Source organism: Heterostelium album (assembly GCF_000004825.1).
Source record: "Heterostelium album PN500 unplaced genomic scaffold PPL_scaffold1, whole genome shotgun sequence".
NCBI lineage: Eukaryota > Evosea > Eumycetozoa > Acytosteliales > Acytosteliaceae > Heterostelium > Heterostelium album.
This window is the reverse complement of record NW_008805063.1, coordinates 13,580-36,539: the sequence shown is the minus strand read 5'-3', so window position 1 is coordinate 36,539 and position 22,960 is coordinate 13,580. Positions and strand designations below refer to the sequence as shown.

The 22,960-nt window shown below is 32.8% G+C and overlaps 10 protein-coding genes and 1 non-coding gene across 11 annotated transcripts; 4 read left to right on the top strand and 7 right to left on the bottom strand.

Annotated features, from left to right (window-relative positions):
* Positions 1-8: 8 nt before the first annotated feature.
* Positions 9-3,525, bottom strand: PPL_00088 (uncharacterized protein; the record flags this gene model as incomplete). Its single annotated transcript, XM_020571131.1, has 2 exons — positions 9-398; positions 466-3,525. The coding sequence occupies 2 exons, from the start codon at positions 3,523-3,525 to the stop codon at positions 9-11; spliced, it is 3,450 nt and encodes a 1,149-aa protein (XP_020438405.1).
* A 2,027-nt stretch (positions 3,526-5,552) lies between these two features.
* Positions 5,553-6,734, top strand: gnt13 (putative glycosyltransferase; the record flags this gene model as incomplete). The annotated part of the gene is made up of 1 exon (XM_020571130.1): positions 5,553-6,734. One exon carries the CDS (start codon positions 5,553-5,555, stop codon positions 6,732-6,734), a length of 1,182 nt encoding a protein of 393 aa, XP_020438404.1.
* Positions 6,735-6,916: 182 nt separating this feature from the next.
* On the bottom strand, positions 6,917-10,170 carry abcF4 (putative non-transporter ABC protein; the record flags this gene model as incomplete). The annotated part of the gene is made up of 2 exons (XM_020571129.1): positions 6,917-8,132; positions 8,195-10,170. The coding sequence occupies 2 exons, from the start codon at positions 10,168-10,170 to the stop codon at positions 6,917-6,919; spliced, it is 3,192 nt and encodes a 1,063-aa protein (XP_020438403.1).
* A 1,358-nt stretch (positions 10,171-11,528) lies between these two features.
* PPL_00085 (cAMP receptor-like protein) lies at positions 11,529-12,752 on the top strand (the record flags this gene model as incomplete). Its single annotated transcript, XM_020571128.1, has 3 exons — positions 11,529-11,962; positions 12,193-12,377; positions 12,472-12,752. The coding sequence occupies 3 exons, from the start codon at positions 11,529-11,531 to the stop codon at positions 12,750-12,752; spliced, it is 900 nt and encodes a 299-aa protein (XP_020438402.1).
* A 130-nt stretch (positions 12,753-12,882) lies between these two features.
* On the bottom strand, positions 12,883-13,406 carry PPL_00084 (uncharacterized protein; the record flags this gene model as incomplete). The annotated part of the gene is made up of 3 exons (XM_020571127.1): positions 12,883-12,967; positions 13,188-13,232; positions 13,321-13,406. 3 exons carry the CDS (start codon positions 13,404-13,406, stop codon positions 12,883-12,885), a joined length of 216 nt encoding a protein of 71 aa, XP_020438401.1.
* An 881-nt stretch (positions 13,407-14,287) lies between these two features.
* PPL_00083 (uncharacterized protein) lies at positions 14,288-14,727 on the bottom strand (the record flags this gene model as incomplete). The annotated part of the gene is made up of 3 exons (XM_020571126.1): positions 14,288-14,463; positions 14,582-14,672; positions 14,698-14,727. The coding sequence occupies 3 exons, from the start codon at positions 14,725-14,727 to the stop codon at positions 14,288-14,290; spliced, it is 297 nt and encodes a 98-aa protein (XP_020438400.1).
* A 202-nt stretch (positions 14,728-14,929) lies between these two features.
* PPL_00082 (uncharacterized protein) lies at positions 14,930-17,097 on the top strand (the record flags this gene model as incomplete). The annotated part of the gene is made up of 5 exons (XM_020571125.1): positions 14,930-15,059; positions 15,300-15,390; positions 15,784-15,871; positions 16,161-16,449; positions 16,916-17,097. 5 exons carry the CDS (start codon positions 14,930-14,932, stop codon positions 17,095-17,097), a joined length of 780 nt encoding a protein of 259 aa, XP_020438399.1.
* Positions 17,098-17,643: 546 nt separating this feature from the next.
* On the bottom strand, positions 17,644-18,790 carry PPL_00080 (uncharacterized protein; the record flags this gene model as incomplete). The annotated part of the gene is made up of 2 exons (XM_020571124.1): positions 17,644-17,927; positions 18,778-18,790. 2 exons carry the CDS (start codon positions 18,788-18,790, stop codon positions 17,644-17,646), a joined length of 297 nt encoding a protein of 98 aa, XP_020438398.1.
* Positions 17,950-18,021, bottom strand: PPL_00081. The gene has a single exon. It is a non-coding gene; the product is annotated as a tRNA-Cys (tRNA).
* Positions 18,791-19,088: 298 nt separating the features above from the next.
* Positions 19,089-22,143, top strand: PPL_00079 (uncharacterized protein; the record flags this gene model as incomplete). The annotated part of the gene is given in 7 exon segments (XM_020571123.1): positions 19,089-19,337; positions 19,368-19,445; positions 19,465-19,547; positions 19,611-19,767; positions 19,835-20,213; positions 20,279-20,479; positions 20,549-22,143. 7 exon segments carry the CDS (start codon positions 19,089-19,091, stop codon positions 22,141-22,143), a joined length of 2,742 nt encoding a protein of 913 aa, XP_020438397.1.
* A 433-nt stretch (positions 22,144-22,576) lies between these two features.
* Positions 22,577-22,810, bottom strand: PPL_00078 (uncharacterized protein; the record flags this gene model as incomplete). Its single annotated transcript, XM_020571122.1, has 1 exon — positions 22,577-22,810. One exon carries the CDS (start codon positions 22,808-22,810, stop codon positions 22,577-22,579), a length of 234 nt encoding a protein of 77 aa, XP_020438396.1.
* Between the last annotated feature and the right edge of the window lie 150 nt (positions 22,811-22,960).

Genomic DNA, 22,960 nt, shown 5'->3' with positions numbered 1-22,960 from the left:
TTATTTTATTAATTGTTTGTTTCTATTGGTTTATTTGATTTGAAATGCTTTTCAAATATATTTCTGTATTCTTCTTTCTTTTCTGGTTTTGTTTTTTCACCGAAATTCAATTCTAAGATGGATAATGATACATTTTTCATCTCGGTGACATCTTGATTGAATACCATTTCCAATTCCCATGTGAATTCGTAGTACTCTTCTTCTTTTCTGATATCGAAATGTTGTTGCTTCTTACTGTGAGCAACGATAATATTGTCTCCCTCTCTTCTAATCTTAATGGACCAACCACTGGATCCACCTGCATCCTTAAAGATCAACTTCATCATACAAATATTCATTCTACAATCAATCACGGATGGTGCAATAATTGATTGTGTACAAACTTTAAGTAAATTTAACTAAATAATAAAGTAATTAGATTAGTAAATGAAATTGAAATTAATTGAATTGATTGTATATACATACTATTTTCTCTGGATATTCAGCAGCAAGATATTCTATAAGTACTTTTGGTATAAAAGTACCGTCATCATTTCTCTCAAAACTATTATATTTCTCTTTAAATGGAGCGTCAGCAACAAACTCTGGGTTAAAGAATGTTTGGAGTGCGCAAAGAATATCGAAAACTGTCTTGTTGGAGGTGGCGCTTTTCGCAAGGTCTACATTGTCAGAAGAAAAAATAGAAATACAATTGGCTAAACGTGGCAGATCTACACCGACCGGGAGTGTAGGAAAAGCTCTATTCCATATAGACTTGGTGTCGTTGACTATATTTATCTTTGGAATTGCTGGTTTGGATATAGATGGTGTTGGTGTTGGTGTTGGTGTGGTAGTGGTGGCTGCTGGTTGTGTTGTGGATTGAAGGAGAAGTGATGAGTGTAGCGATCTTGGTTGATCATTAGATACTGAAAGTGGTGTGAAAGATTTCGATCCAGGATTTTCATCTTCGCTTGCTGTGTCTTTGTTTGGCAATTGCAACGAAGGTGAGGAAACAGAGGTGATCAGTGGTGGTGGAATAAACTTTTTGGTTGGTGTAGTGGATTTCTCTTCGGTGGTGGCGATTACTTCTGCAGAGTTGTTGCTTTCACTGTTGTTTTCTTTGGTTTCAACGGCTGGTGTTGGTTGTACTTCTAGTGTTTGCTGTAGAGCGACGGCAACAGGTGGCGCAACAACAACCTCTTCGACTGCTGTTGCTGCAGCTGGTTTAATCTCGACTGTTGGTTCAGCTTCAACTACCTTTGGTTTCTCTTCTTCAACTGCTACCTCTTTGATTGGTGTAATAACAACTGACGGCTCTTCAACTTTAACATCCTCTTGTTTAACTTGCTCAACCTCTGATTCTTCTACTTTCTCGACGACTTGATCTACATCATCTTCTTTTTTGATCTGTTCAATCTTTTTATGATTCTCTTTGTCATCATCTTCATCATCTCTCTCCTCATTATTTAATTGAATAGAGGTAGTTTCCTTTGCTCTTTCCGATGACTCTTGAGTATCGTTTTGTTGTTGTGATTGTTGATCTTGGTTGATTTCTTGCTTCTCTCTTACTGAATCGTCAACTGGTTGTTGTTGAGTTGATTCGAAAACTACTGTTGTTTCTTGTTGTTGTTGTTGTTGTTGTTGTTGTTGTTGTTGTTGTTGTTGTTGTTGTTGTTGTTGTTGTTGTTGTTGTGATGGTTCTTCCTCTTGTTGTTCAACGACAACTAGTTCAGTTGGTGTGTTGATAACGACCAGTTCCTCTGCTTTTGTTGCTTCGATAATCTCGTCTTGCAATGATTTAACTTGCTCTGCTGGTTGTATTGCTACTTCATCTACGACTTGATCTTTAACTATGTGGTTCTCTGAGTGGTTGACTGGGGCGGTAACGACTTCAACCTCTGGTTCAACATGTGATGGTTCAACGGCAGGTGGTGTAGAAACGGGTGGTATTGGAGAAACTGGTTTAGGTGATTGCGATGGTGATGATTGTGCAGAGTTTGTAGTGGATTTGTTTTTGTTTGGAAGATTTGAGAGTAGTGCAGTGGAAGACGATCTCTTGGTGAGTGTTGTAGGTGGTTTTCTATCTCTTGGTGTTGGTGAGGCTGATGTTCTTGGTGATGCCGATCTAGGTGTTGTGCTGGATGGTGATGGTGATTTGGAAGTTGAACTGCTAGTGCTGTTTGTGAGTCTTGAACTACTGTTTGAAGAGGATGGTCTACTGGTAGAGGAGGTAGTAGTGGTCGAAGTGGTACCAGTTGTTGTCTTTTTTCGTGCACTCATTGGTGAGACACTTGGTGAAGGAGTTGTAGTGGACTTTTTGGTTGCTGACGAGCCATTGGAAGTTGTTGTTGTGGTGGTGGTTGTTGTTTCAGATGCAGCTGCGGAGAGTGATTGTCCAATCTTTGGAAGTGGCGAAGCAGGTGGAGTGCCAGTTGACTTTGTCGAGGTTGGAGTTCGGCTGGACGAGGTAAGTGGCGAAGAACGTACTCTTGGCGAAGCTGGTGAACCACCCTTTGGCGAACCTTCAATCTCTTTTTGCTTCCAAAAATCGAGAAGATCTTTCTTTTGACCAGGAGATGCAGTGGAAGGTGAGCTTACCGGTGTTCTTGTGGTGGTCGGGGTGGATGGATTGCTGGTGTTGTTTGTACGTGGCAAGTAGGAACTCTGTGATTTAGTTGGTTCATTAGATGACGATGAACTGCCTGGCTTGGGCAGTGACGAGCTTGACACGGAACGGGTGGGTGTTTTAGGTGTGGAGGGCGATAACGATGTAGTTGGCGCAAATGATTTTGGAAGAGTGGCGCGTTGTGGCGATGACAATGCTCCAGTGGTTCTCAATGGTGATCCTCCAAATGTGCTGCTTGTACGAGTTGGAGTCGAAGTCAATGTTGAACTACGAGTCGTTGTACCATTTGGTGTAGTAGGTGTTGATTTACTAGTTGTTTTGACAACTGATGGCGATGATGTTGTTGATTTTGATGTTAATGAAGAAGATGTTGTTGTTGTTGTCGATTTACTTGGACTGGGAGTTGATGGTGCACTACTGAATATCGATTTTCTTGGTGTGGTGGAACCAGTTGTTGTGGTAGTGGCGGTGGTGGTGGTTGTTGTTGACGAACTGGATGATGATCTTGTCGATGACAAAGCAGACAGACTTGCTCTCTTTGGAGCGGTTGTGCTGGAAAGTGTACTGGTTGTGCTACCATTCAATGATTTCGCTGAATTTTGTTTTACCAAAACACTCTTTGTTGGTGCACTTACACTACTAGCTGTTTTCTTTGGTGCTACTGCTGTTGTCGTAGTGGATTTAGTTGTCACTGCAGCCATTGTATTTAGCTTTTCTTTTTCCTCATTGATTTCTTTCACTGTTTCTGATGATTTATTATCAGTTTCATCGCCTACTACAACATTGTGGTCAACTGAATCACCATTGATGGTAGATGATTCTTGTTGTTGTTGTTGTTGTTGTTGTTGTTGTTGTTGTTGTTGAGTGTGATCGACATCCTCATGTGAATGCTGTTGTTCTTGTCGACCACTTGATTCCATTGTTATCTTAACTTCTACCTATCTATCCTATCTATATTTTCATAAATAAAATAGACTATACTTTCTATCTAATTAAATTTTAAGAAAAAGTAATAGGTTAAAATAAAATTGTAAGATTTTTATTTTTTATTGCTATTTATTTTTATACCTTTTGTACTAGTACAGTATAGTATAGAAGATGAATTAATCTAATATATAATTAATCAATAGTCAAAAAAAAAAAACAATAATATGTGATAAAAATTTTGAGAGTTTTTCTTGAGCGCCAAACTTTAAACAAAAAAAAAATAAAAAAATAGATTTTTGTGTTTTTTTTTTTGCTGTTGATCAGTTACTGAAAAAAATTAATGATAATATTATATTTAATATTTGTATGGGAAATCAAACAAACTTTAAGCTATCAACTAAATGGTAATCATCAAAAATCAAGATTGTTTTATTAATGATAAAAAACATAAAACAAAAAAAATAAAAATTTCTTTTGTTGTAATACTTAAGTATTATACTAGAACTTTGGAATTCTGTTTATTCGTTTGTGTAAAATGTTTTAATTATAAATTTTATTTAACAAAGATGTAACAAATTATAAACTTGAATTCACGTTTATATATATTTTATTGATCAAAATGTTTATTGATGATTCTGATCTTTTTATTGATCAAAAATTGATAATAAATGATTTTATTATAAAAGCAATGAATTACTAATTTAAATTAGCTTTGAAAGAAAGAATAAAATAAAAGTTTTTTAAAAAATAAATTAAAAATAAAAGGTTATTTTTAAAATCTGTGGTGCAAGTTTGATTGACAGAAGAGGTAACCCCTTCAAGAAGACACCCATGAATTCACCACAGACCCATATCAAATAAATAATTTTTTCTATTTTTTTGTTTTTTGTCTTTTAAAAAAGGTAGACAAAATAAAAATTCTTCTTAAAAAAGTTACTTTGAGAGATCATTTATTTTTTGAAGAATCACCAACTTAATATCAGATGAGCACCTTGATCATTCAAAATTCTAACCTAATATAAAGGTCAGAATGATCTAACTGTTATTGAATTTATCAAAACTAAAAGAAACACCCCCTCTCAATCAGAAACTAACGATCAATTGAATTGCTTAATTTATCATTCAAATCAACTAGTAATAAATAATTTGATTAAAAACGAAACTTGTATATAAATTTAAAAAAAAACTACTAGCAACTTACACCCTTTTATATATATAAAATAATAAAAAATAAAAATACATACACCCACAAACAACCACGTTTGCAAACATTTAATAAATAACTACCACAACTCACAATAAAAAACAAAAACAAACCTTTATTAAATATTATGATATTATTTATTTGTTATCTGGATTTTGAACAAAAATTTTTTTATTAAACAAAAAAAGAATTCATAAATAGTTACTATTTATCCATATAAAACGATATCATCAATCACTTGGTTTATTGAAATCAATCAACAGATACAACACACATTATAGACTTGCTACTACTGAATCTATATTCTGTCTGTTTAATCATTAAAAATATCAATATAGAATAGAAAATAGTTGTAGATTGGAAAAAATTAAATTTCAATATTCAATTTTTTATTTTTATTTTGACAACATGAAGAAATAAATCAAAAAGTAATATAAAAGCTAAAAATAATAATAATAATAATCATTAATTAATTTCATAAGAGCAAAGTCACCTATCTTTATTTTATATCCTTCAGTCGATCAATAAATATTATATATATTGTTTAAAATTTTAAATGAAATAATAGAAATATTTATAAATATACAAGTCAGATGCTTTAAAATCAATCCAATTTACATTTATAAAATTATATTGTTACTCTACATTCAATCATTTAATTATTTTTAAAAAATCAATATCTATTTATTTTTATTATTTCTTTTATTAAGATACTTTTTGTAATAAAAAAAAAATTAAAAATAATAAAAATTTCAATATCCAAAATATTTATCTATCTACCTATATATATATATTTTATATAAAAAATAATAACAAATGAAACGAATATCAAGAGTGAACCAAAAATATTTAAAATTTGCATTGGTTAGTTTTATATTTGTAATATTATTCATATTTCTGCTGTATCCAAGTGAGAGTGACTTGGTTCAGATAGGTCAGAGAGTGCAGCTACAGCAGAATGATATCGATATAAATAGTAGAACTTCAATAAAGAAAGAGCTGACAGAGGCCGAACGTCACTGGCAACGAGTGCCAGGCAAAGATTTTTTCGATGGACTGACGCAGCAGTTCAAGACAGATGTTTTTTATTATAGAGCAACAAAATCGATGGACCCTCGCTACAAAGTCACCATTGTCACACAAGCAACTGTCAATCGTGTCGACCGTATCGTATTGATGGCCGACCGCTGGAAAGCACCGATTTCCACATCGATTTTCATCAGGGATCCCGACACAGAGTTAGACCAACTCAACCAAATGATTGCAAACAACCCGATCCTGATGAAATTCGTTGATTTCCATTTGTTGTATGCCAACAACACAAGATATCCAGTGAACAACCTCAGAAATCTCTCAATACGAAATTCGCATACCGACTATGTTTTGGTGATGGATGCCGACTTTATTCCGCCATATGGAATGCATGACTATCTCTTAAAATATATCGATAACACTGGCAATGAAGAAAAGGTTGCCTACATTGTACCATCATTTTCCAGTTCACAAGATCCTAGAATCTTGCCAAACGACAAACCAACTCTAGTGGAAATGGTAGAGAAGAATCTAGTGAATCCATCCAACTTGAATGTCTGTCCAAAGTGTCACTCACCTTCGGATTACAATCGATGGTTCGAAACAACTGTGCCCTACGAAGTCAAGTACAGTTGGATCTACGAGCCATACCTAATTTTCAATAGAAATAACACCGAGCTCTTTGATGAGCGATTCAAAGGTTACGGATTCGACAAGAACTCACATGTTTTTACGATGGCAGTTTCAGGTTATCGCTTTATCGTTCTACCAAATGCTTTCATCATTCATATAAACCATCCGACATCAACCTGGGAGGGTCCTCGTCTAGACGAACAACAATGGGATTGTCTGAGAATTGTTTGTGAATTGATCCCTGCTGTGAAAAAGAAAAACAACTATGATATTAACGATCGACTATTTAATGAACCATTACCGAATGAATGTTTCTCAAGTAGTCATTGGTAATCAATATATATAAATTATTATTAAAATAATAATATCAATCAAATCTTTATAAATAATAAATTTAACTAGATAAGTTAGATAATTATCTTTTGTTTTCTCTAGAGATTAATTTTATTTAGACTTTTTTTATTTTATTTTACTTTTAAAAATTAATTTATTATTATTATGATTTATAAAAAATTTTAACTACGAATAACCATTGCATCAAGTTCTCTTGAAATCTCTTCTTTGTATTGTAAGAAATCACCGTCATAGAGATTGACAGTACCATCCTTCTTGACGACCCAAATCTCATTAGCGACGAGAGTAATGAGATGTTGGTTGTGAGAGATCAGTACGACACCACCTTCGAATTCGTTGATACCTTCGGCCAAAGCCTCGATAGCATCGATATCCAAATGATTGGTTGGCTCATCGAGTAAGAGGATGTGTGGATGTGACCATGCAATCTCGGCGAGAATGACACGAGACTTTTGACCTCCGGACAATGTTGTGATCTTGTGGAGTGGCAAATTGCTGGTGATACCGAAACGACCGAGATGGTTACGAATCTCTTGGATGGGTGGATTGTTAAACTTCTCTTGGAAGTACTCGATCGGTGTTTGATCAGTGTTGAGTTGGTCGACGAAATGTTGTGAGAAACGGGCGACTCTGCACTTTCTGGAACGTTCAACATAACCTTCGGATGCTTCCAATTCACCTGCTAACAACTTGATCAGAGTGGACTTACCGACACCATTCATACCGACCAATGCAATCTTACGATCCATATCGATACCGATGTCCAGTTCCTTGAACATAGTTGGACGACCTGGGTAACCGAACGATACATTGTGGAAACGCAACAATGGTGGTGTGAGATGCTCTGGCTCTGGGAAGCTGACAACCAATGATTTGTCCTCCTTCTCTGCCTGGATGATCTCGACCTTGTCGATCTTCTTTTGACGTTGAGAAGCTTGCTTGGCGTTGGTGTTGTTCTTGTTCTTACTGATAAATTCTTTTTGCTTCTTGAGGTTTCTCTGTTGTTTGTCGATCTGCTTGTCGATGGCACGCAATGACATGTCACGTTGCTTGACGAAATCATCGTAGTTACCACGATATTGATCCAAACGTTGGTCGTGAATATGGATGATATTGTTGACAACCTCATTCAAGAAGGTAGCTTCGTGAGAAACTACCAACAATGTCTTGTCCCATGCATATAAATACTTTTCCAGCCAAACACAAGCATGCAAATCCAAATGATTCGATGGCTCATCGAGTAATAACACTTCAGGCTTACAGAACAATGCTCTAGCCAATGCAATTCTCATTCTCCAACCACCAGAGTAATCTTTCGATGGTTTAGTTGAAATCTCTTCCATTGTGAAACCAAGACCAACCAAAATAGCTGATGCTCTATATAATTTGATTAATTAATAATTATTTTGATTAGCTATTGATTTAATATGATTAGTTACCTTGTGATAGCTTTATCAGCATCGATTTCTTTGAGACGGTCATAGATATCACGAAGCGTGTAGTTTCTCTTTTCTCTTGGATTGTATGGCCAGTCTGGTTGTTCGAGATCTAACTTCTGGAGTACTTTCTCTTCTTGGAGTAACCAATCTCTTTCAGTGTCAGCCTTCATGACACAAACCAATGGAGTGTTGTCATCACCGGTGACCTCTTGTTCGACATAGAGTACACGAAGATGTGGAGCAATGTTAATTTCGTCACGTGCAGCAATCTTCTTGACGAGTGCAGATTTACCGATACCGTTACGACCGACGAAACCATACTTGTGTCCGTAGGCAAGTGTCAGGCTTGCATTCTGGAGGAGGATCTTTCCTGGTACAGAGAGTGTGAGGTTGTCGAATTTGATATCGTTACCGACCTTGGAACGGGCACTGGCACCAGACTTCAAATGAACGTAGGCTGGTGGATCACGACCTGGAACATCATCGATATCAACATTATCATAGTCAATCTCTACTACTTTGTTCTTCTTCATCTCTTCAAAGGCGTCACCTTCGTCGGCTTCTCTCTTCTTCTTGGCCTTCTCCTTCTTTGCTTCGAGCTTAGCTTGTTTCTTGGCGAGCTTTGCTGCTTTGGCTTCTGCAAGAGTCATTTGTTTTGGTTGTTCTTCTTCTTCTTCTTGTTGTTCTTCTTCTACTTCTTCTTCTTCTTCCTCCTCCTCTTGATGTTTTCCTTTGTTCTTGGACTTTGATGATCCCTTCTTTCCTTTAACAGAGAGATCGGACATCTTTGATGAGATTTCCTCTTCTTCCTCATCATCTTGCTGTTTGCTCTTTCCACTCTTCTTCTTGTCTTTTCCTTTCTTTGCTGGTTGTGGGATATCCTCTTCCTCTTCCTCTTCTTCTTCTTCTTGATGTTTGTTACCACCTTTCTTCTTATCTCTCTTTCCACCTTTCTTGGCTGGTTGTGGGATGTCTTCCTCTTCCTCCTCTTCCTCTTCTTCTTCTACTTGTTGCTTGCTCTTTCCACTCTTCTTCTTATCCTTTCCTTTCTTTGCTGGTTGTGGTATATCTTCTTCCTCTTCTTCCTCTTCCTCTTCTTCTACTTGTTGTTTCTTTCCAGCTTTCTTCTTATCGTTCTTACCACCCTTCTTTGCTGGCTGTGGGATGTCTTCCTCTTCTTCTTCCTCTTCCTCTTCTACTTGTTTTTTAGCAGACTTCTTCTTATCCTTTCCTTTCTTTGCTGGTTGTGGGATGTCTTCCTCTTCCTCCTCTTCTTCTTCTTCTTCCTCTACTTGTTGCTTTCCACCCTTCTTTTTATCTTTCTTTCCACCTTTCTTTGCTGGTTGTGGGATGTCTTCCTCCTCCGCTTCTTCTTCCTCTTCTACTTGTTTTTTAGCAGACTTCTTCTTATCCTTTCCTTTCTTTGCTGGTTGTGGGATGTCCTCTTCTTCTTCCTCATCTTCCTCTGCTTGTTGTTGTTGTTTTCCACCCTTCTTTTTATCGTTCTTTCCACCTTTCTTGGCTGGTTGTGGGATGTCCTCTTCTGCTTCCTCTTCCTCTTGTTGTTGTTTTACACCCTTCTTCTTATCGTTCTTTCCACCCTTCTTGGCTGGTTGTGGAATGTCCTCTTCGTCATCTTCTTCGACTTGTTGCTTTCCACCCTTCTTATTGTCATTCTTGTTTCCCCCTTTCTTGGCTGGTTGTGGGATGTCGTCTTCTACTTCATCATCATCTGCAGCTTGATTCTTGTTTCCACTCTTCTTCTTGTTGTCATTCTTGTTTCCCCCTTTCTTGGCTGGCTGTGGAATAGCAGGAACATTGTCTTCTTCCTCTGATTCATCACCTCTACCTTTCTTTCCACCCTTCTTTTGAGCAGGTTGTTTACCTCCTTTCTTCTCTGGTTGTGGGATATTATCAACAATATCATCGTCAGAATCAAATTGTTGTCCCTTTCCTTTCTTTCCTTTTGGTGGCATTTATAATGTATTTAAATTTTTTGAAAAACTCTACAGAAAGTTAAACTTCTACAGAATTCTGATTGATTATATATTTATTTATATAAAGATGTGAATATGATTTTATAATTTATAATAAATATATATTTAAGAAATTAAATATCTAATAATTTGGTATTAAAAAACAAACAAATAGAATTGATTTATTCAATAATAATACTAGTTTAAAATGATTTAATTTTGATTATTTTTGTTTAAGAAGACAAACAATGTAGTGTAGTTCGATTTTGTTCGAACAAAAAAAAAACTACAAAAAAAAACAATTATATTTATTTTTTTTTTTACTACGCAAGTGAAAAAAATAAATTAAAAAAAAATTAATTGTTAAAATGTTCAGAATCGATAATCTTGAGTTTATAGGTGCAAAGATAAATTATGTATTTTCAAAAGATAAAGAAAATCTAGGGAATTCTATTTTTATTTCTCACTAATAGTTTTTAAACTTATTGATTGGCTATCGCATTATTCTTGAGAAAAGCATGTTATGAAGTTGAAAAAAAGCCAAAATTATATTATCATCGACTTATAGACATTTCATCTAAAATTGAATTTAAGTTAAATGGTTTATAAAAACAGAAAAAATTTATAAACTGCTTTTGTTTTCAATACTTACTGCGTAAACGCAGTAACCAAATTTGCTCGAAGTCTTTCCAAGACCGGGGTATAATAATATTGACTTTGTTATCTCGGCTGGATACTTAAGTTGACCTGGCTTCCCACGATCCAAGTATACAGCAGCAATTTCCTGCAGAAACTGTCTTACAGAAATATAGATAATAAATTATCTTTGAATACCAGATGGTTTAAATAAAAAAAAAAAGTTAAATCTTAGACTTTGATTAGGGTGTATTTGGAATGTTGTTTATATATTTGATAAATTTCTTTTGTTTTTTTTTTTTATATCAAATTACTTTATTTAAATAAGTTTAATCTAATTCTTTTTTTTTTTAATTATTAAAAATGGATAAAAAAATTATAGTTAAAATACTGTTCATCTTCTTTGATACAAAATAATTTTATTTATTCAAGATTAGTAGTTCCCTTAAATATCATTTACATTTTTAAAATTATAATAAATAATAATAATAATTATTCAAAATCTTATAGAGTTGAATAAATAAACACAAACACAGCAAATTAAAATTGAAGTGTTAATTTTTTTGTTTTTTTTATTATTTTTTAATTATTTAAAACTATTTCTTTACTTTTGTATTTTTTTTTTAGTAATATATAATGAAATATATATAAAAAATAGTTATTCTATAGAAAAATATAATTTTGTTTAAATGAACAGCAGTAATAATAGTTATGAAAATAGTATGGCAGATCAACAGTTTTCGGATCTAGAGATTTTACAATTAGATCAGATTTCATTTGTTTCAGTTTCATTCGGATGTGTAGGTGCTTTGTTTATCATTATAACCTATATATTGTTTAGAGATGTTCGGTCGTTTGCTTCGACATTGATATTCTATCTCAGTATATGTGACTTGATGGCGGCACTATCATACCTACCATTTGGGAGAGGTTCTAAAATGGCATGCGACATACAGGCAATGGGATTACTCTTTTTTTTGACATCTTCCTACTTTTGGACAATGTGTATATCAATATCACTTTTCTTGGTATTCTTTACCAATCGATATGAACTAGGTTACCTAATGAAATATTTTCATTATATAAACTGGGGAATACCTTTAGTTTTAACATTAATCTCTTTAAAGTTTAATATATTTGGTATAACTGGATCTTGGTAAGTAATTCTTAAATATCCATCATTTATTTATCAATTTTATTTATATCTCCTTTTCTTTTCCCTTTCAAGGTGTTTTATAGAGAATCCAAAAAGTTTATTTAGATTATTATTTTATCTTCCTTTGTTAATAGTATTTTTAATGAATATAACTATATTTATATGTATTAGGTAAACTATATATTAAAAACTGTTTTAAATAATATTAATTGTTTAAATCAATGTTTTAGGTGGAAAATATCACAACACGCCAATACTATTGTGTCGAGGATGAATGTTATAGTTTCATTTTATATTATAGCCTTTGCAATCTCTCAATTACCATCGATTATCAATAGTATTCAGAATTTCTCATCACCAAACAATCCTGTTTTTGGTTTATTCGCTTTTCAATTAATGTTACAACCATTACAAGGTAAAATTATTGATATTTTGTTTTTTAAGCAAAAGTAGAATTAAAAATGTAACTAACAATATAATTGTACCTATAGGGTTTTTAAATTGTATAGTATATGGAGTGAATGAAGGATTTGTTTCAAGATATATCGAGTTTTTTGAAAAGTATGTTTGTAGATGTAGAAAGAGTAGAGAATATAAAGATACACTATTGGATATCGATAGGGAGAGTCTGATCATCACCTACGATGATGACGATGAGTTTGACTCACTCTTGAATAGCAACAGTAGTGGTAGTAGGAGATCATCTCAATCACATCAACAACTACAAAATATAAGTGAAATTGATGATTTCATAATTGATGACTATAACTATAATAATGATAATATTTAATAAACTAACCAAACTCTTTTAATAACACAAGTTACACATTTACATACTTTTTAATTCTTTGAATTGTTGGGGTAATGGATTATTTTGTTTGTTGTGAATATCTATAAATTTATTGATTAAATGAATTTATTTAGATTTCCAATGTGATTTGGGCGTTGTTATAAAAATTATGATCATCTTGTTGTCTATCTGAGAGAGTGGATTGGTCATTTGAACTGTATTTTGTTTTCACCAGTGATTGTAATCATTTAAAACTTGATTTTACCAGTCCAGATCGATTTGTACATTCTCATGTCACCTTGGAATGAGAACCATGGATATTTGAAGGTGGCTGGCTTATTCTTTTGGAAGAAGAAGTGTCCTACCCAGGCAAATCCATATCCAAGAACAAATGGTAACCAGAGCAATGAGAAACTACCAGTAGCGAAAATATACAAAAATGTCAATAATGCCAATGTAGTACCTACGAAATGTAAACGTCTATAGAATGATATTATAGTTGGTTGTTAGAAAAAGCTGTTAGTAAAAGAGTTGATTACTGAGTGATTATAATTAAAATTATGATTACCTGTTGGTACGATTGGTATGTTCCTTCAAATAGAATGGATAGAAATCTTCAAAAGTAGTATATACAACGATATCTTTGGTTGACATTTTATCTTATTGAGTTTATTCTTAAAATATAAATATTAATAGTTTATAAAACAAAAAGTCAATTATAAAAAAAAAAGTACAATTCTTTTGAATGTAAAAGGTTGGGGTTGTTTGCCAAACTAAGGTCAAATTTAAATTAATTAAATTCTTTTTTTACAAATAAATATCTTAAACAGTTTAGATTCTTTATTTACAAAAAAAAAAAGTCAACTTTGCAGAAAAAATAAAAGATTTTTTAAAAAATACGAAAGTCAATTGTTATAGTTATTTGAATAATAGTTTATCCAACCAAACTTGTTAATAGTAAAAAAAGTTTTTTAGAAAAAAAGCAAAGATCTATAAAGAAACTTTTTTGATAGAATATGGTACCAGTACCAGGTGTGAGAAATCTACAAAAATATCAAATGATATCATCAATATAAAAAATCGTTCGGCATACACAAGATATAATATCTAGATAGTCTTTTGGTCACCCCTCAAAGTTGTCATTGTTTTTGTTTTATATTTGATTTGGCTGTCACTGCACAACTGCTCAAACATATTTTTTTGTAAGTATTTAGTATAATTTTTCTTTCAAATGCATGAAATTAGCTTAAGGTTTCACTGGTTGTCATCAAATTCTCAATGCAATGCTTTCTATTCGTTCTTAATTTTTTTTTCCATTTTTTTTTAAACCTAAGTTATTTAGATATATATAATTTTTAATTATGAATATTATTTAAGAAAGTAATCAATTAGAAGATGTTCAAATTCAAATAAATTAGTTAGGTTGTCATTGTTTATTATATTGTTTTTGTCTATTATGTTGTATACTATGGATGTTGGTACTACTTAAGATAATTATTTAACAAAAGTTATTTGTTGTGATTTGGAGTTGATTATTAATGAATGGATTTATAATACAGTTTTGATAAACAAATACGACCATCAATCAGAATAGGTTTTGCTGATTTTGTTGTCATGATGCTTGAGATGAAGTGCCAATCGGTGCCACAGAGTAAAACATAGATTGAGATATGGCGAGGTGATAGATCTGCATTGGATTTGAGATATCCAACTGGTATAATAAGTAACAAACTTTGGAAGAATCAGAAGATGGTGAAACAATAGGAATCTGTTGAATATCCACACATGTTGCGCGTCATTACAAAGTTGCATGTCCCAAAGCGAGATGCCACCACGTAACCATGGTTGTACTGCTCTGGTCTTTTTCATTGTGTTTTTATTCATTGAACGGATTGGAGTTGGACGACCACAGGTAACAAGCTATTATGTTATCCAGTTTCTTGACTTCCTCATCGGTAAATCTATCGACGTACATGTTGTAGGTGAGCTTAGAGAGTGTGTAGCTTTTGACTATGGCCATCTTGGTTCGTAAAGTGACACCAGTTGTTTTCCAACGGATCAGGTGTCCTTTAATAGAGTTGATCAGAGAATCAAGTTAAAGATGCAATCCTTCGGACGTGAAGTACAGACCCAGGTATCTTTCAGTAGATCTAGATATTGGTATCTTCTAGTAGTAAATGATCGATGGGTACGTTTTCTCGTCTGTGTGGTCACCAATTTTGATAATGACTGACTTGGCTGGATTAACCAGGGACGAGGTGGCATCTCAGAGCATATCAAACATTCGCAGCTTGGTGTTGGATGAAGGTGAATAAGTGGCAGAATCTTCGGCGAATTGGTTGATTTTGAGTGTGTCCATGGTCGTTTATTGGTGGTCCAGCAGCAGGGCACAACCTGATGCAACAATACAAGCATTCAATGACTAGAAGGAACAGAGTGGCCGAATGTGGATCGCCGTGTTTGGTACCACGGATAAGTGCGATTGGGTCAGTGAGATAGCCATTGACTAGAACTTGAACAGTAGAGCCAGATCATGTTCATGATTAGATCAACGAGATGTACTGGTGTACCAACATGAAGTAGAGTACCCAGATTACATCGATCCTATTTGTTTGCAAAGTATAACACTTTACTTTATGTAAGAAACTAGAGTGTGGCCACGGCCAATGGATATATATATTTATATAAAAACAACATAAATATGTCATCAAGTAATATAAAAAAAACACACTTTTATACCTCATATAACATTAGAATTTATACAAATATCAGAACTTGAATGTCAACGAGTACAGGCCACTATTTAAACAAGCAATCCACACATATCACTTTAAGGTATGCCATTGATTGTTTAAATTAAAGTTGATATTCATTATGATAATAAGATAACTTAAGTATAATAGATAATAAAATAGTTTACAGATCGTAGAGACTTTATTTTATTAAATAAAATATTTATACATTGTTTAAATCATTAACAAGAAGTGTGTATTCAATGATGAGGAAATTAAATAATAAATGATAACCCAAGAGATCACGTTTCGACTGATTATGGCTTGAATATTTTGTTCGAAGTGATTGAAAATGAAAATAATTGTATTAGTACACTCCGGGGACTCGTACGTCTAAAAAAATGATTTAAACCCCTATCTCACACATTGTTAGCATGTTTTTTATAAAAATAATTGAAAAAAAGCACCTATATTTGGTAAAACGTAGTAGGTACTTTTGAACCCCAAGCAAGATTCTCATCCTCACTGAAAAACAAAAAAAATTTGGCAGTTGTGTGGTCACCCACAATTTTTTTTTAATTTTTTTTTTTAATTTTTTTTAATTTTTTTTTTTTTTTAATTGTTACCTGTATACAGAATATATTATATTATTCTAGTTATGATTTTTTTTTAAAAGATGGAAAACTATATGTTTAAGTTTAAGTTGGAGCAACCAGAGTCTACCAAAGAAAATGATAACAAGAAGTGTATATTCAATGATGAGGAAATTGAAATAATAAATTATGGCTTAAATATTTTGTTCGAAGTGATTGAAAATGAAAATAATTATATTAGTAGTATTAGTAGTAGTAGTAGTGGTAGTAGTAGTAGTAGTATTAGTAATAGTAATAGTTCAGTTTCTAAAATAAATACATACCACGTTAATAGTGTTAAATTCAAGTGTGAGCATTGTTTATATTCTTATAGTGAATTGACCAAACTCAATAGGCACAAGAGAGAAAAGCACCCCAATGAAATGAAAAAGTCACATTGGGAGCAGCCATTCCAAGTGAATGCAGATATAAATTCGAAGCAGTGTTGTCATAACAACTGTGAAGTAAAAGTGACTCTATCAAACTATGCAAAGCTCTGAAAACCAAACATCCTTGTTGGGAAACGAATAATAAACTGGAATTAGACGAAATCACATGTTAAGGGTGCAAAAACAATTGGATTGTTTTCAGATCAAAAGAGAGAGAAATAACCTTGCAGTGTCTACTCCTATTTGACATCTTAATAGATTTATTGTTTTCAGTGTGTTTACCTATTTATTTACAAAAAAAAAAAAAAAAAGTTAGAATTAATATATAAGTTTTCAAAGTATTTGAAGGTATTGGTGGATTGACATTTAATCAAATTGACATGTGTTTGGATCGATATTTAGAACAAAAGAATCTATTTGTAGAAGTAAGAAGTTACTAAGAACTCTTGACTGTAATACTACAGAAAGAGATGATGAATATTTGGATAAGGTATTCGAATTGGAGTTGTGCTTTGATGGTGATATATGTAGTCGAAATATCAATCGCCAAATGGAAATCAACAAACATCAGATTGGAAATCAACAACATTAAGAATATACTAGATGATATTATGAACCAAAAATGTGATGATATTAAGAACATAACATTCAACGATAATTTAATCGTTTTTTTGGAAATACATTTACAAAACAAATTAACACATCCAGCCATATTTCACTTCAGAAAGTCGTACCCCACTTATTTCAGTTTTTACAAATTTGGAATAATAAAAAATGAAAAAAAATTCGACTACATATCGAAATATTAATAGCCAAATGGAAATGAACAACATTAAGAATACTAGATGATATTATTAATATATTAAGAACATAACATTTAACGATAATTTAATCGCTTTTTTTGGAAATAGATTTACAAAACCTCAGGTATTGTATAATTACTACTTTACAAAATATTACACAACAACCTTTTTTTTTATAATAACTAAAGTGGTATACATGTTTTATTAAAAGTTGTATTAAAAGGATGGATTTACCATCAAGTTTTTTTCGTAGTCTATTTTTTTTCTTTTTAGTTGTTGGTTGATTTAATTAATTAGTTGGCAGGTTGGGAAGAGAGTTAATTTCATTTACTTGATTAGTTGGCTGGTGTTGGAGTGTTGTTTATTAATTTTAGAATGTTTCTGTGGATATCGAAGTCGGATATAATAGATTGGTTGGAGAAATCGAGTATTTTGTCATCTTGACTGAATAGAATTGAACTGACATGTTTCCAAATGTTGTGGTAGATGATCGCTGTTAGGTCTGATGATTCATCGCAGAGGTAGAAGTGAGTAGTAGATTTTTCCAGTGACCATTCGTCTTCGTAGTTGGCAATTTGTAGATGTTGTATTACACAACAACCAAAATTATATTTACCGCCTGCGGGAATAAATTTTTATAGAGGTAACAGGCGGGATTGAACCGTCGACCAAAGGATTTGCAGTCCTCTACTCTACCACTGAGCTATGTCACCTTTTTTGAAATGAATGATTTCATAAACCTGCTTTTATATGAATTTCACCAAGTTGACATAGCAGCTGTCGTGGCACATCAAGCAAAATTTCATCTTATATAGAAATAAAAATCTGTTTATTTGTAGAATCATAATTACACTTGATATTGACAAAGTTAAATAAAAGATCACGCTTTTAAAAAAACAAAACCAAAATTGTTTGCGCATCGTTCGCACTGTGATTTAGAAAAAATTTATCATGGTGTTGCGTTGATAGCGTTATTATCTCGAAAGCACACCCAAAATAGAAAAAAAACGCAGTTTTTAATTGAATAACGATGTTTTAAATTAAAATATTTTTAGAAAGTTTAAATAAACATATCTATAATTAAGTTTATGACTGTATCGTGGTTATTTTTGTTTAAAGACTTATTGTTTTTTTTTCTCTTTTCAGTGACTTATTATTGATCAACAAAATATATATATTTATAATAATAAAGAAACTAAATCTTTTTTCGATTATTTTATTGAAATAATAACAGAATAAGCATTTCTTGTTTCTTCAAGATATAAATATGTGTGTATACAATTAAACACCACAACTAAATTGTTTTCATCTATTTTTTTATTAAAAAGATAAGCTCATCACCACTCACACTCAACACTTTCTATTCTTATTTTTACTATCACAAAGAATAATGTGATTACCTTCTTATGTGTTTCTTGTTCAAAACACACAATCCAATCAAACAAAAAGGTTCAACAGCCAACACTCACCAACTAATGTCATTATCAACCAATCAATTGATGAATGTAAAATCTATTCTTTTCTCTTAATTGTTTGTTGTTTTAGTTTTATTTTGTTTTATTTTGTTTAATTTTGCTTTGTTTTGTATTATCACTACCTTACTTTTATAAAAAGATTACAATATTAATACTAATTTTTATTTAATTTTAAATCTATAGTATATTTATAGATTATAATAATAATAGATATTTATTTATTTGTTTATTTTATATTATTATTGTTGTATTATTAGATCGATAAGAGTAAAGTGAGATAATATAGATAGATCGATTTGCACAAGATGTCTATTCCAATGACAGAGATGTCCCATTTGGGTGGGGATCACCATGGTGCATCATCATCTCCCTCAAGCAATAATAGTGGACCCATCAGTTATGCACAAACCGACCAAATGGTCAGGGATCCAAATGAGCTCGACACCAAGCGAAACTTTGGCAATCAGTTCAATGCACTCTTTAGAAAGAGTTCTACCTACCAATGGCGTCAATACAAAACGAATGCATGTCAAATTTCGATGCCTCTCTTACTTGTAAGTAAAACTAACCTATAAAGCATATAGGTATCATCATCATCGATCATCATCGATCAAGTAGCTCATAAACATTTCCATTCATATCTATCGTTTCTAGATTATTTTGTTATTCATTTTACAAAAGATTGTAGATAACTATATTGGTGATATGCAAGGTACAAAGATTCCTGCGATTCTCAATCCCAATGCTACTATGCCATCCATTTAGTAAGTACAGTACATGTTCAAACATTTATAAATAGTATTATTAACTTTATTATAATCAAATAGTGATACAAATAGTACGATCGCTGGAGATTGTCTAAAGTATTTACCAAGTGTATATGCAAAGGATCTCTACTATATCAATGAATTGAAATCAAATACAACCAATGAAATTGCTAAATTAATTCCATCCTATGTAAATTCACAACAAATGGTAGTACCAGTAAGTATTTAAAATAGATATGAAATAATAATTAGTTAATATATATTGATTGTTTTTTTTTTAAAAGTTGATTTTCTCAGAGTACATACTTGGTGATTTTGCGCAATATTGTTCAGATACACCTAGTTTTGTTTATCCAATGGGTATTGTTGAAGGACCTGCTACCTATGATGAATTCAAAACACAGATATTCGACAAGTGGAAGACACAGACAGTCAATGGCGCATATAACTTTGGAACTGTTGATAACAATAAACTTGAAGTTACATTAATGTACAACAGATCGATTTCCTACGGTAAGGATCTAGGTTTGTTTTACACTCTTGTTACCAGATCGTATCGTCTCATCACCGGTAATAACATCACACAATTCATTTTCGATGGTGTCAAAGATTTCCCAACCAAAAAAACAACCATTGGATTCGATTTAATTTCATTGATTGGACGTATGTATAAAACAGATAATATTAGATTATACAATAGCCAACTAAATATATATTTTTATTTTTAGCAACATTATATATTTTCATTTTCCAATTGATTCTACCTGTTGTATTAAGAATTATTCTTTATGAAAAGGAAAACAAGTTAAGAGAAATCATGAAAATGATGGGTCTTGAAATGAAAACATACTGGCTTGTAACTTATATATTCTCATATTCCATATACTTGTTTGCTATGTTATTAGTTTGGTTACTTGGTGCAATATTCAGTAAGTTTTTAACCCTGTATAGTAGCTTTTGACATGGTAATTAATTTAACCTTATTATTCAATTAATAGGATTTAGATATTTCACTATGAATTCACCTTTGGCAATATTCTTTTTAATTTTCTTATGGGGACATCTTTTGGTTAGTTTTGCATTCTTTGCATCGGTATTCTTTACCAAGACTGACACAGGCACTGTCGTTGGATATATCTGGGTATTCGGTACTGGTATTCTCGCATCGAATGTAATTAATAACATTTTGGCCAACACCTCGACTCCAGCCAGCTCAATATTTGTCATCTCGCTGTTCCCGCCATTCTCGCTGTTTAGAGGTCTGAAGATTCTAGCCACCTCTGTAACCTTTGGTGAGAACGGTTTAAAGGCAGCCGATATTGTTAGCTCTGGAATGGCCGACGTCTATGGATTCTTCATTATAGAATCAATCATTTTCTTGATTTTGGCACTCTACTTGGAAGAGGTATTACCATCAGACTATGGTGTAAAACGTCACCCACTCTTCTTCTTGAAGCCATCCTACTGGAGAGGTGATAAAGTTGTTGTCGCTCCAATCGACTTGAATCCAACAATGGAAGGTGAGCCAGCCGATGTTGCCGAAGAGCGTAGACGTGTAATGGAAACCAAGGAGCTGTTGGCTTTGGAAGTATTAGATTTGAACAAGGTATATCCAGCTCAAGGTGGTGCCAAGAGAAAGGTTGCAGTAAAGGCACTGGCACTCGGAGTCGACCAGGGTATTTGTTTTGGTTTCCTGGGTCCAAACGGTGCCGGTAAATCAACTACTATCTCTTGTGTCTCTGGTTTGTTCCCACCAACCAACGGTACCGCCAAGGTATTTGGTATGGATATTCGTAATGATATCGATCGTATTCACATGGTCATGGGTGTATGTCCACAGGATAATGTACTCTGGGACGATTTGACAGGTGAAGAGCATCTTTTGTTCTACGGAAGAATCAAGAATATGAAGGGTAAACAATTGTCAAATGCCGTCTACGAGGGTTTGAAACAGGTTAATCTACATGAAGAAACTGGAAAGAGATCGGTCGCCTACTCTGGAGGTATGAGACGTCGTCTGTCTGTGGCATGCTCACTCATGGGAAATCCAAAGATTGTTCTTCTCGATGAGCCATCTACCGGTTTAGATCCAGCATCACGTAAACAACTCTGGGACATCATCAACGCCTACAAGAGAAAGTGTGCCATGTTGTTGACTACTCACGCTATGGAGGAAGCTGATGCATTGTGCGATCGTCTCGGTTTGTTTGTTGGTGGACAACTCAAGTGTATTGGAAGCAGCTCTGAATTGAAATCACGTTTCGGAAAGGGTTACAAGGTGATGATGACTGTCGAACATGGTTATGAAACTGAAGCACAGAAATTCTTGTTCCAACAGATTCCACAGGCCAATCTTCTCAATGCTCTTGCTGGAACATTCAACTACGAGGTTCCAAGAAACTCTGTTGAGCTATCAACTCTCTTCTCGGAATTTGAACAAAACAAAGAAAGATTGCATATCACAGATTGGGGTATCAGTAACTCTACCCTCGAGGAAGTATTTATCAAGATCACCATGGGTAGACAGAATGAAAGAGGCGAATACATCATGGATGATAAACCAGTTGATCTCTCTCATATAACAAATGCATAAAAAAAAAAAAAAAAAAAAAAAATCGATCGATCGACTAATCATTAAAAAAAATAATATTTAATTTAGTTCCGACAAAAATAGTAATAATAATTATACAATTATACCTTTGTATTAGTAAAAATAATAGCATTATATAGTTAGTAAATAAATATCTTTATATAAAAACATTTATTTAGACAATCAACATTTTGATAAAATTACCAAACATTTAACTGTTTGATTTTTTTTCTTGATATCAATAACTTTGAAACCAGATTTTTTAGCAATATAATTATTTTTTTAATATTCGGATAAAGTTCTAATATTTTCTTTACAGGTCTAAAAAAATAATTAAAAATGAATAAATATTTTTACATTTGTATTACCTCCCCCAAGATCTGTTACAGTTTCAAACTCTGAAAAATCAACTAAATCCATCCATGAGTCAAAAATTTCAAGTGCATATGTATTCATTGTAATGTTGAATTGAGAAAACTCTTCTTGGTGGACTTTTAAATAACTCCAAAAATTTGGATAATGTTTTTGGTAAATCTGATACTCCATTCATTCCACTATCCTCTAATCCATCAAGTCCAATATTAACCAATAGTTTGGAAGTTGAGAATAGTATTAACGTTCTAACACTTTCTTTTCTTAATAATAATGACATTGGTGTCAAAGAATCCATCTTTACCATTGGTTTTGGTTCGATCATCTTCACCAAAGAAATCAAGTGTAGACATTGTCTTCATTAATCTAAAGAGTCTTTCTGGATCCGCTTTTATCTTTTGCAATTTCTTTTACATCTTTACACTCAACCTCTTTAATATGATTTGCC